The sequence below is a fragment of the Octopus sinensis genome, linkage group LG30, assembly GCF_006345805.1.
Source record: "Octopus sinensis linkage group LG30, ASM634580v1, whole genome shotgun sequence".
NCBI lineage: Eukaryota > Metazoa > Mollusca > Cephalopoda > Octopoda > Octopodidae > Octopus > Octopus sinensis.
In genome coordinates, this window is record NC_043026.1 from 5,485,405 (window position 1) to 5,499,026 (window position 13,622).

At 37.5% G+C, this 13,622-nt stretch overlaps 1 protein-coding gene and 1 long non-coding RNA gene across 2 annotated transcripts in view; both read left to right on the forward strand.

Moving 5' to 3' along the window:
* The window catches only part of LOC118768599 (gastrula zinc finger protein XlCGF7.1-like), a 286,325-nt gene extending 274,801 nt beyond the window's left edge, over window positions 1-11,524 (forward strand). Inside the window, exons 2-3 of the mRNA XM_036515381.1 lie at window positions 2,777-3,805; window positions 11,108-11,524. Coding sequence (XP_036371274.1) covers window positions 3,134-3,805; window positions 11,108-11,398 — 963 coding nt within the window. The 5' untranslated portion in view covers window positions 2,777-3,133 and the 3' untranslated portion in view covers window positions 11,399-11,524. The remainder of the gene's footprint in view (window positions 1-2,776; window positions 3,806-11,107) is intronic.
* Window positions 4,124-4,965, forward strand: LOC118768606. The gene is made up of 2 exons (XR_005004399.1): window positions 4,124-4,421; window positions 4,506-4,965. It is a non-coding gene; the product is annotated as an uncharacterized LOC118768606 (long non-coding RNA).
* Window positions 11,525-13,622: the final 2,098 nt, after the last annotated feature.

Genomic DNA, 13,622 nt, shown 5'->3' on the forward strand with positions numbered 1-13,622 from the left:
GCACCTTCGGCAAGTGTCTTCTACTATAGTTCGGGCCGACCAAAGCCTTGTGAGTGGATTTGGTAGACGGAAACTGAAAGAAGCCCGTCGTATACAAACACACACACGCATATATATATATATATATATATATATATACGCATATGTATACTACCCACATCATACCGCGTGTAAGGGAAGGAGTGAGAGTGGAAGTGGGAGTGAGAATAGAAGTGGAAGTGGGAGGGGAAAGCGCGTGTTAAGTGTCACGTGACTTTCAGAGCAGACGACATCTTCTCAAAACTTGCAAAGATTTTCAAATGGCGACCGAGGAAAGAGGTAACAAATAATTAAGGTAAGCCTTTTATTTTATTCTTCTTTTCCAGAATTTCTCAAATTTTTGTTCCTTCCCATTTCAAAGGAATTTTTTGTTTTCTTTTCATGAGTATAAAACCCTACACAGCTTTATTTACGATCTCATATCGAGAAGACTTGCAGCATTTTATTGAGAAAAATGAGCGCCAATTAAGTTTGTGTAAAGTGATTTTTATTTCGATGAACTGTTTCATGAAACTGCAAAATGGAAGAAAGTATCTCGAATACCAACAGAGAATAGTTTGTGTGGATATGTGTGTACATACATACATGTATGTATATATATAATATATATATATAATATATATATATATATATATATATATATATGTATATATAAATATGTATATATACATATATGTGTGTCAGGTCACTTTCGAGTGCTACTGGTAACATGTAACGCAGTACAACCTTTTGCATGGTCGGGCCGTCAGGGACTAAACCGGCAACCCCACAAAGTTTGCTTTGTGAGGAGGGTGTTTTATTGGACAACAAAAGTTTGTACGAATGTATTGTTTTTTTCTTTTTGACGAATAATAAACCTTTACAACTTATTTACCATCTCAAAGTAAGCACATCCTACTGAGAAAACCTTGAGCACATTATTGAGAAAAATGAGCGCCAATTAAGTTTGTGTAAAGAAATTTTTATTTCGATGAAGCAACAAAAAATTAAGCATATTTTATGTTCTTTTAATTTGTTTTTCCTTTTAGAAAATTTGTCAAAATCTGTTTGTTTCTTTTCGGTGTGTGTCTACTTTCGGAATTGTAGGCTCGGATGAAGCTGAAACATCTAAATCTTGCTCCACATTTTTTTTCTTACATATTTTATTAAACAAAATACAGCGGAATAAGGCCGTAAAAGGAATATTATCATTCAAAACGACTTTAAAATGTATTTCTTCAAAATTTCGTTAATAATATGTATTTTTCTGAAAATTATGAGGAAAAAATTCAGTGGGGCACTAAACAGTAGACCTACCATCTCTCCCTCTATCTCTATCTCTCTCATCCTATCTCTGTCTATTTATCTTTATCTAGGCAATCTTACGGTTATTTGGCTGCTATTTCTAGCTATGGCGGCAACCTTCTACACGCTGCATCGTTTGTTTGTTGTGTGTTTTAGATGGAGAAATATTCTTAAAATAAACTCCAACCCCAGAAATGTTGAGAAACCAATGCTTTATTATAATTTATCGAATGTTTGTTTCTTGATATAGAGAAATGGATATAATTTGTAAGCGGGGCAAAATGAGTAATTTCCCATTCTTATTTTCTCCTTTTTCGGAGTCATTATATTTGTGAATGTTGCTGGATTGTATTTAGGACTGAAAATTAATCATCATAGTTGTTGAAGTTGCAGTCCGGGGTACAACTAGCGAACAGTGGTCCCGGTGCGCGCATCAGCGCTGGCTAGTCGTAAGTAGTCGATCCTACAACGACTTTTTGACCCTAACTTTAGTTTTACTCTTTTACTTGTTTCAGTCATTTGACTGCGGCCATGCTGGAGCACCGCCTTTAGTCGATCAAATCGACCCCGGGACTTATTCTTTGTAAGCCCAGTACTTATTCTATCGGTCTCTTTTACCGAACCGCTAAGTGGCGGGGACGTAAACACACCAGCATCGGTTGTCAAGCAATGCTAGGTGGACAAACACAGACACACAAACACACACACACACATATATATATACATATATACGACAGGCTTCTTTCAGTTTCCGTCTACCAAATCCACTCACAAGGCATTGGTCGGCCGGGGCTATAGCAGAAGACACTTGCCCAAGATGCCACGCAGTTTGTTTATAAAAAAAATAATTTATTTACTTAGTTTAAAAAATTATTTACTTTGTTCGAAAAATATTTAATTTGTCTCAAAAAATTCCACCAGGGTCGACTTTGCCTTTCGGGGTCGATTAAATAAGTACCAGTTACGCACTGGGGTCGATGTAATCGACTTAATCCATTTATCTGACCTCTCTGTGTTTAACCCCTTGTGGCTAGTAAAGAAATAGGTATTTCGTCTGCTGCTACGTTCTGAGTTCAAATTTCGCCGAGGTCGACTTTGCCTTTCATCCTTTCGGGGTCGATTAAATAAGTACTAGTTACGCACTGGGTTCGATATACTCGACTTAATCCGTTTGTCTGTCCTTGTTTGTCCCCTCTGTGTTTAGCCCCTTGTAAGTAGTAAAGAAATAAGAAACTGGAAGAAGCCCAATATATGTGTGTGTGTGTGAATGTGTAGCTGGAGTTTAGAAATCTGTTAGCTTCACAAAAGATTTTCTGATGTAAATTTTAATAAATTAGAAAGTTCTGTTGTTCAGTTAAATGTTTATTTCTTGTGTTTATCTCTTTAGTAATGTTGAATCTGTATTTTTTAAGTAGCCTCTCTATCTTACACGGTTGTTTCTTTATTATTTCAGAATATCAGATGACATCGGCATAACTGAAGATAGATTCTCATTATTTATCATCTTTTAAAGACCAAAATGGAAATATTGTACAGAACAGATATATAAGAATGTTTCTATAAATCTATGGTGGAATTCCTCTGATATATTTACTCTGAAATGTGTTATTAGCAAACCTTCTGGACATCACTGGCTGGAGTGTCCACGAGATGAGTCTCTTCACAAATTAAACTTGGATAAATTTATTAAAGAATTTTGGGACAAAGGTAACTCTGGACAGAAATACAGCTGTCGAAATACTTGCAAACAAAAACTATAGATTCAAAAAGGTGTAAAAAGATTATATACTGTGTTTTTTTAAGTAAAATAATGGAAAAGAGTGAGAAACTAAAGGAACTGATTTTTCCAGTAAATAGAGGAAAAGGGAGACAAAAATTGTCACATGAGTGTGATGTCTGCAAAAAGTCTTTCTCTCGAAAAGGTCACTTAAGTGTGCACGAACGTATTCATACAGGGGAGAAGCCATTTCACTGTGTCATCTGTGGTAAATCATTCCCTCAAAGTAATAACTTGACTACACACCAACGTATTCATACAGGGGAGAAGCCATTTCACTGTGACATATGTGGTAAATCATTCCCTCAACATAATAACTTGACTACACACAAACGTATTCATACAGGGGAGAAGCCATTTCACTGTGACATCTGTGGTAAATCATTCCCTCAACGTAATAACTTGACTACACACCAATGTATTCATGCAGGGGAGAAGCCATTTCACTGTGACATCTGTGGTAAATCATTCTCACAAAAAAGTAACTTGACTAGACACAAACGTATTCATACAGGGAAGAAGCCATTTCACTGTGACATCTGTGGTAAATCATTCCCTCAACGCAATAACTTGACTACACACCAATGTATTCATGCAGGGGAGAAGCCATTTCACTGTGACATCTGTGGTAAATCATTCCCTCAACGTAATAACTTGACTAGACACCAACGTATTCATATAGGGGAGAAGCCATTTCACTGTGACATCTGTAGTAAATCATTCCCTCAACGTAATAACTTGACAACACACCAACGTATTCATATAGGGAAGAAGCCATTTCACTGTGACATCTGTGGTAAATCATTCCCTCAACGTAATAACTTGACTACACACCAACGTATTCATACAGGGGAGAAGCCATTTCACTGTGACATCTGTGGTAAATCATTCCCTCAACGTAATAACTTGACTACACACCAACGTATTCATACAGGTGAGAAGCCATTTCACTGTGACATCTTGTGGTAAATCATTCCCTCAACGTATAACTTGACTACACACCAACATATTCATACAGGGGAGAAGCCATTTCATTGTGACATTTGTGGTAAATCATTCCCTCAACGTAATAACTTGACTACACACCAACGTATTCATACAGGGGAGAAGCCATTTCACTATGACATCTGTGGTAAATCATTCCCTCAACATAATAACTTGACTACACTCCAACGTATTCATACAGGGGAGAAACCATTTCATTGTGACATCTGTGGTAAATCATTCCCTCAACATAATAACTTGACTACACACCAACGTATTCATACAGGGGAGAAACCATTTCACTGTGACATCTGTGGTAAATCATTCTTTGAAAAAGGTAGCTTGACTAGACACCAACGTATTCATACAGGGAAGAAACCATTTCATTGTGACATCTGTGGTAAATCATTCTTCCAAAAAGGTAGCTTGACTACACACAAACGTATTCATACAGGGGAGAAACCATTCCAGTGTGACATCTGTGGTAAATCATTCTCTGTAAGCATTACATTAACTAGACACAAATGTATTCATACTGGAGAGAAACCTTATTGATGTGATGTCTGTGGTAGATACTTCTCCCTGCAAATTGCTTTAAATTCTCACAAACGTGTTCATACAGGATAGAAGTCGTATCACTGTAACATCTGTAGTGAAACATTTTCTATAAGTAGTGATAAATGACTGCTCAGTACTTTTGGTGTTAACTAAATGTATAACTATTGGTATAGATGTATGACTACCAATGTGACCATTTTAAGAACCATAAGCATTTTCAGCTCCTCCTAAATTGGTGGTACTGTTGTGGGCTTTCTCCATGGCAATAACCAAGCTATTCATCAGGGAATTGCTGTAATTGTAAGAGTTCCTTCTATGCCAAAGAAGGAAAAATAAAAGGGACAATCTTTCTACCTGTAACTGTATTCACACCAGAGAGGAGTTAGAACAGTGTGTGGCAACCATCTCCCAACTCTGTAGTTTTATGTCACAACACGTAAGAAGACTGTGGGTTCTTTTTTTAATAGAAGTAGCTTTTTCCAGATTTTGAATCTTGTTATGAAACGTAAAAGTTCAGTCCCACTGTGTGGCACCGAGGTCAACTGAGAAGAAGACCTATCAAGCCAAGCGAAATTGTTGTTGTGGAAGAGACTGGTTTTGTTGGTCTAAGGCATCCATTACACTCTCAGAGTGGTTGGTGTTAGGAAGGGTATTCATCCATAGCAATCATGCCAACTTAGATTAGTGTCCGGTCCAGCCTCCCTGCTTGCCAACCCTGGTCAAACTATGCAACCCACGCCAGAATGGACAACGGACATTGGATGATGTGTGTATTTCAGTATTGTCAACATTGATCATGCGATTAGGGTTGGACTAAATCTGTTGCAAATGTCAAATGGCCTTATCCACCCAACCGGTGTTTGAGCAACAGTTTTTATCCCAGTACAGAAAAATTCTCTTCCTGTCCACAAGTCATTACATAAAGAATGGTCCCTCACGCCTTTAGCAGAGAGAAGAAAGGAGAGATGAGATCAGAATAACCGATGCTGCGCAACAAACAGAACCAAGCCATGAAAATGCTACAGAATTTCAACTGTGATACAACTCCCACTGTTCCAGAAAGAGTTAGTTAAAGCTTGCAAAACCTGTTACTTCACAATTTGTAAGACATTTGCCATGTATTTTTATAAAGGATTGTAATAAAAAACAGTTGCATTGAATTTACCTGGTTCTTCTTGTCATTTGTTTATATAAAGGTAACCCCAGGCAGACAGACTAGAACAGTGAATGCAGAACCAACACACAGCTACATCGAGATGAACCAGCCACAGTTAACCTAAGCAAAACTCATAGCCAACACTCATTATATATATATATATATATATATATATATATATACGTATCTATATACATCTTTGTGTTTGTCTTTCAGTATTGCTTGACAACTGGTGGTGGTCTGTGTGCGTTCTCGTGACATAGCAGTTCAGCAAAAGGGACTGATAGAATATGCACCAGGCTTAACAAAAAGACAAGTACTAGGGTGGATTTATTTGAATAAAATCTCTTCGAGGCGGTGCCCCAGCATGGCCACAGCCAAATGACTGAAACAAGTAAAAGATGAAAGAAACACACAGCAACACAAAGATGATGCAAAATTAACTCCTTCGTTATTGTATTTATTTTGAGATGCTCTGAGTTTCTTTCAATTATTTTGAATATAACAAAGAATTTAGTAAAATAACTTAGTTATCATTAAGCTAGTGTTAGGAATATAAATTGTGACTAAGGTTTGGTGGAAGATTTTAATTCAGAACTTACGAAAACAAGACATTTTACCACAGAGCCAGAGCCGGGGCTGGCCGAGTTAGTGACAAAAGGGTTAAGAGCAACTGGATGAGGTCAATATATGCTGAGCTGAATCTGTATTGAAGTGGACAAGAAGAAGAATATGGGGTACGGGTGGGAGGGTTCATGAGGGGTGCAGGTCTTTGGGTAAATGAAAATGGGTTGGGGTATTGAAACAATGGGAATGATATGAAAAAGGGAAGCAGTTTAATATTGGATCCGTTGAAGTGGGAGGGTAGAATACGGTTGAGAAGATTACAGCCCATGGCAGTGGTGTGTGGTGATGAAGTTACTCATACATGCAAAGTCATTATAGACAACACCCTTGTGCTTGTGTCTATGTATGTATATAAATATATACATATATAATATATATCTGTAAATTAATATGGGACAATCATTTGGTAGCCATGATAAAACTCTGAGTTTCAGATGCCAAGGTGGAAATCCACACCGTCATCTCTTGGTTCCACCAAGGGTTTCCACCTCGGCATCCAAAACTCGGAGTTTTATCATGGCTACCGAATAATTGTCTCGTATTACATTTACAGATAAATTCCTCTACTTACATAATATCAAGGTCTCTTCCTTTCTTTTGTTGTCTTACCATTTTTATCATATATAATATATATATTTTTTATGTATATATATATATATATATATATATATATTACGGAGATGTACTTGCATAGCAAGTGATTTGATCTGAGATCGTGTGCTGAAAGGAAAACAATTGCAGCGTGGAAGGTGTTTGTAAGCCATTTAAGCAACACACAAAAGCCGTTCGATTCACTTCAACATTTAAGTTTTATTTGTCAAAATATTTTCGGCGCTTTAAGACCGTGACCTTCTCACTGACAAAAGAACAGGTCGCGGTCTTAAAGCAAATGGATGCAGGTGAGATCTTGCTCCAGTCTCAGAAATGGCAATGGTGTCTGGCGAGATCTCATCCAATATGATGCTGACTGCTTGTGCCGCAACAAGGGCTCCCCCCTGAGTACGGTAGTGCGTAAACAGGATAAAATGAGTAAAGAAAATAGACTAATGCAGTTTCGCACCTCACCTTCAAAAATGCATTTTTGGTGTTCCCCCAACCTTCTTTTTCGGCACATTAGGCATCCATAATGCATGTCATTTGAAAAGTATTTATATACGATTTCATTAAAAGATATTTTTACCTGAAAGTTATGGACAAAAACGTCGGATTCTATGACTTTTTCGAAGTCCTCTCCCCACCCCCTCAGAAAAAAATTTACCCACCAACATCTTTATAACCGTAATGTATGCCATTTGAAAGCTATTTGTATAAAATTTCATTTAAAAAAAACCATTTTCCTGAAAGTTATGAGGGAAAAACTCGCATCTTGTGAATATTCCCAAGTCCTCTCCCAACCCCGCCGTTAATTTCCCCGCATTTTTGTTTTCATATTCCTTTCCTATACATTTTTGACACCCGTTGCCCTTTTTTGGTTCGTTTCTATTTCGTTAATATTGTAAACATTAGCCGGGGTTTTCTTTTTCCTTCAGAACAAATTCCAAAGCAGTCGTAAGCTACACCATCTTTGACGTATGTATTGAAAATTTCATTAAAAATTATCCCTTTTTTCTGAAAGTTATGAAGAAGAAAGAAACCGAGGGATGTACAATTGTGTTGGTATGCCCAAATTCCGGTATGGTCCACTTTGCCTTTCACCCTTTTTGCTGGGGGGGGGGGGTTCAATAAATTAAATACCAGTTGACTACTGCAGTCCATGTCATCGACTTCGGCCGCAGCACCCCCTCCTCCTCGTCCGAAATTGCTGGCCTTGTGTCAAAATGTGAAACCAATATTTCATACGCATGCGCATAGAATATACTTCCGCTTCCATTCAGTACTTTCTTGAATTTCAATTAACTCCCAAACACATAAATAATGCATTTCTCAACCACTTGACGCCCTCACAACAACAACAACAACAACACCATCCTTTATAAAGACATTTCCGTAAATATTAAGCAATCAAAACATTTAATCTTTTTAATAATTTGTGTCTCACATGTCCTTTGATTTGTTCGACATTTGGCTGCTATTTCTAGCTATGGAGCCTACCTCCTACACGCTCCATCGTTTTCCACGTTAGTTTGTTGTGTGTTTTAGTTGGAGAAATATCCTCAAATAAACTCCAACCAAAGAAATGCTGAGAATCCAATGTTTTATTATAATTTATCGAATGTTTGTTTCGAGATATAGGGAAAGGGAGATAATTAGTAAGCGGGGCAAAATGAGTAATTTCCCATTTCTCTTTATTTTATTCCCCTCCTCTTTGGAATCTCGTTACATCTTGATTATTGTTACATTATGTTCAGGAATGGCAATTGGTTGTCATGGTTGTTGAAATTGCAGTCCGACCACACGGTCTTTTTTCATTTTCAGGGAATTTTGCATCATCTTTCAACCCGATTGTAATTCAGGTTGCTAATAAAGTATCCGGATGATGTTTTTGATAAGATCTGCTGTGAAAATAAAAAGAAAAAAGAAGGCGGAGTTCTGTTTTAAGAATGGCTTTATAACCAACCCCACTTGACTCTTCTAGTGGCTGTGTGGTAAGTAGCTTGCTTACCAACCGCATGGTTCCGGTTTCAGTCTTCTGAAGTGTCTTCTGCTATAGCCTCGGGCCGACCAATGCCTTGTGAGTGGATTTGGTAGAGGGAAACTGTAAGATGCCTGTTGCATATATGTATATATATATGTATATGTATGTATATGTTTGTGTGTCTGTGTTTGTCTGTTTAGCATTGCTTGACAACCGATGTTGGTGTGTTTACGTCCCCGTCACTTAGCGGTTCGGCAAAAGAGACCGATCGAATAAGTACTGGGCTTACAAAGACTAAGTCCCGGGGTTGATTTGCTCGACTAAATGTGGTGCTCCAGCATGGCCGCTGTCAAATGACTGAAACAAGTAAAAGAGAGTAAAGAGTTGTGTTCTATGCATCAGAATTCTGTTTCCATAATCAGTTTGATGGCTCACCTCTGTCGGTTGAGTAAAGTGTCATCCAAGCTGATGTTTATTGGTAATTCAACTTATTATGCAACACTTGTGCATATTTATCCTAACCCTAACTTTTCGTGTGGTTGTGATTTGAGAAAACAGTCAGCAGTATACTAAAGATCGGACATAATCTTTTGTGGGCAAGAAATGTAAAATAAAGTTGATTATAAACAATGCAAATACTTTGTAATTTAATAGCTTTGAAAAGGTTGCAAGACGCATCGAAAATTTTAGGAAAATAAAAACAAGAAATAAGTGGAAATTTTACCGGTGAGTGTGTTACATTATAAGGCACAAAAAGAAAATGACTCTCCCCAGACACAACAGAATGTGATACCTGTTAAACAGAAATTATTTTTATTTAAGAAAAGTTTAATAAAATCTAATCATAGGTGAAATTATGCTAAATACAACTAAATTGAAAACCTTTTGCTCCTGGCCATATTGGCAATTCTGAAAACTTTTGGGTGCGAATTTTACAAGCTTTTTTTAATAATTTTTATCCTGAAAATTGCCTGCGTCAATAACACAAGTGTGCAAATTACTTAGGTTTTTGTGGTGTGTGTGTGTTAATGTGAATATATATATGTGTGTTTGTGTGTCTTTGTGACTGTGTTTATGTCCCCATAATTTAGTGGTTTCACAAAAGAGATCAATACAATATGTACTAGGCTCAAAAAATGAGTCCTAGGTAGATTTGTTCAACTAAAACCCTCTAAGGTGGTGCTCCAGCATGGCCACAGTCAAAACAACTGAAATAAGTAAAATAATGTGTGTGTGTGTGTGTGTGAATGTGTAGCTGGGGTTTAGAAATCTCTTAGCTTCACACAAGATTTTCTGATGTAAATTCTAATAAATTAGAAAGTTCTGTTGTTCAGTTAAATGTTTATTTCTAGAGTTTATCTCTATGGAAATGTTGAATCTGTATTCTTTTAAGTAGCCTCTCTATCTTACACTGTTGTTTCTTTATTATTGGCATAACTGAAGATACATTCTCATTATTTATCATCTTTCAAAGACCAAAATGGAAATATTGTACAGAACAGATATATAAGATTGTTTCTCTAAATCTATGGCAGAATTCCTCTGATATATTTACTCTGAAATGTGTTATTAGCAAACCTTCTGGACATCACTGGCTGGAGTGTCTACAAGATGAGTCTGTGAGCAAATTAAACTTGGACTATTTTATTAAAGAGTTTTGGGACAAAATTAACAATGGACAGAAATACAGCAGTTGAAATATTTGTAAACAAAAGACTATAGAAGCAAGAAGAAGGAAAAGAATATATATTGTGATTTTCGAAGAAAAATAATGGAAAAGAGTGAGAAACTAAAGGATCTGACTTTTCCAGAAGTTAGAGAAGAGGGGAAACAAAAACTGTCATATGACTGTGATGTCTGTAAAAAGTCTTTCTCACAAAAGGGTCGCTTAAATATTCACAAACGTATTCATACAGGAGAGAATCCATTTCACTGTGACATCTGTGGTAAATCTTCCCCTCAAAGTAATACCCTGACTAGACACAAACGTATTCATACAGGGAAGAAGCCTTATCGTTGTGATGTCTGTGGTACATCATTCTGTGACCAAAGTACTTTAAATTCTCACATACTTGTTCATACAGGGGAGAAGCTATTTCACTGTGACATTTGTGGTAAATCATTCTCTAAAAAAATTAACTTGACTACACACGAACTTATTCATACAGGAGAGAAGCCATATCACTGTGATGTCTGTTTTGCATCATTCCTTGGCCGAAGTGCTTTTAATTCGCACATGCGTTTTCATACGGGGGAGAAACCATTTCACTGTGACATCTGTGGTAAATCGTTCCTTCAAAAAGGTAGTTTGACTACACACATGAACTTATTCATACTAGAGAGAAGCCTTATCCCTGTGATGTCTGTGGTACATCATTCTCTGACCGAAGTGCTTTAAATTCTCACATACTTGTTCATATAGGATAGAAACCATATCATTTGTAGTAAATCCTTCTCTCAAAGTAGTGCTTAACTTCTCACAAACATTTTCATTCAGGAGAGACACCATATTCCTGTAACATATTCCTGTGTTAAAAGTCATTTTCAAGGAAGAGTCTTCGGGTAAATCAATAAGTTCCTCATCGGCTTTTGTTGATATTCCAGTTGTCACGTCAGGCTGAAAGGGGTTCATAATCCATCTTTTCTGTTGCATAGTATTCATCTCTTTATGAAAATACAATTCAAAACTTTCACTTAACTTATTCAAGTGTTCAGATATCTCAATGATTATACCATTGTAAGCAATAGGATCACATGCGGTCGTATTGTGTAGGAAATACAATCGCACGCGGTCCCATTCTTAACGAATTATTACGAGTCATAAATACATGCAGTAACAATAGAACATAAGTGAATTGGCGACAAGTCTTGCTGTTGGGAGATAAATATTATTTATTTTACATATTTTACAATTGTGTCCATATCAGGAGCTGGTAAGCGTTAGTATGGTTTTGTGTCTGTGTGTTCGGGTGGCGTGAAGCATACCCAAAGGCACTGAACATAGAATTAACAATGGCATTTAGTTTACTGTTCATAGGGCAAGGTGTGGGAATCTACTCGAGAGGCTTTCAGTGTTTGTATAGATTAGCGTAGCAACAGGTAGTAGCAGAGACAATCGCATATCTCTAAGTTGAGCAGCAGGTGGTCTCAGTTAGTTCTTAGAAGAACTGGAACTCAAGACGAAAAGTGTCTGAAAACACTTCCTTATAAGCCGTTTGGGTGGCTCCAACGACTTCAGAGATGGAATCCTAAACAAAAGTCGTGATTGGTTGTTTAAGACTGTGGCGCGAAATGAGTCGAGACAATCCGCGTCACGTGTCAACCAGTGGCACGGACTACGTAGAGACCCTCGTGTCACATGTCAACCAGTTGCGCGAACTACGTAGAGACCACTATAGTCATATTTCCAAAATGGCTGAAAACTGCCATGCCACAACGTTAAGAAATATGTGACGATAGTAAGTAAAGAATATTGATTCACTCTTGGGTGAATTCTTAGAAAATGAGCATTTTTCGTTGTCTTTTGGGGCTGGCAAACCAGTCTGAGTTGGTCAGATATAGACTGCTGTTTCCAGACGTTCACTTGTGTCTTTTAGGTGAGTCCTAACCCCTGCCTCAAGGGACGAAGTCAAGAATTGCAGGGGAGCTGGTTCTGAAAGACTTGAATCGCCTCTCGTAAGTGGAATAGGAAATCTCTTAGGAGAGCTGTTTGTTGCTAGAGGCACAAAAACTGCAGTCGACAAGACTAGATTTAAATGCTGACTAAACTTTTTAAAATGTTTACTGGTTGCACATGTAAGAATTCAGGAGAGATGCAACGCATAAAAGGAAGGCATTTTCTGTTGGAAGTTGTTGATAGGATGAAGTGTGCAGGTGAGACATGTCTGTCGATGTGGAGTGAGAGAATGGTAACTGTTGCAGCCTGTGATGCGCAGGATTTAGCGACAACATTTCTATGAATCTCATTGTGAGGATGTTACCAGAGCCATAATTATACAGGTGTATGCAAGTATATAAAACTTACTTGCATAAACTTACGGTGTGTGTGCGTGCGTGCGTATGCTTACACGTGTGTTTGTCTATGTATACATATATATATATACGACGAGCTTCTTTCTGTTTCCGTCTACCAAATCCACTCACAAGGCTTTGGTTGGCCCAAGGCTACAGATGTGCACGCGCAGCAGGACTGAACCCGGAAGCATGTGGTTCGTAAGCACGCTACGTACCACACAGCCACTCCTGCGTCTATCTATGTATCTGTCTTCTGTCTGTCTATCATCTCTCCCTCTCTTTCTCTCTATCTGTCTACCTATCGATCGATCAGTGTGTGTTTCTACTTGGTTGAGTCCTAGAATAGAGGCCGAAAATGTTCTGTTCATTCTATCTTGTTATATACATATTGGCTTGGTGCATAATTATTGCGGCTTTTTTCAACAAATTTCATTCAACAAAAACAATAACAACATGCAATAAAAACATCTTTAAATGATTATTCCGGAGCATATTCACCATCTCCTTCAATTACTGCTTCCCATTTGCTTGGCAGACGGTCAGACCGTCATTCAAAGATGTTTTTGTTAAATATTGTTATTGTTTTTGTTGAATAAAATTTGTTGAAA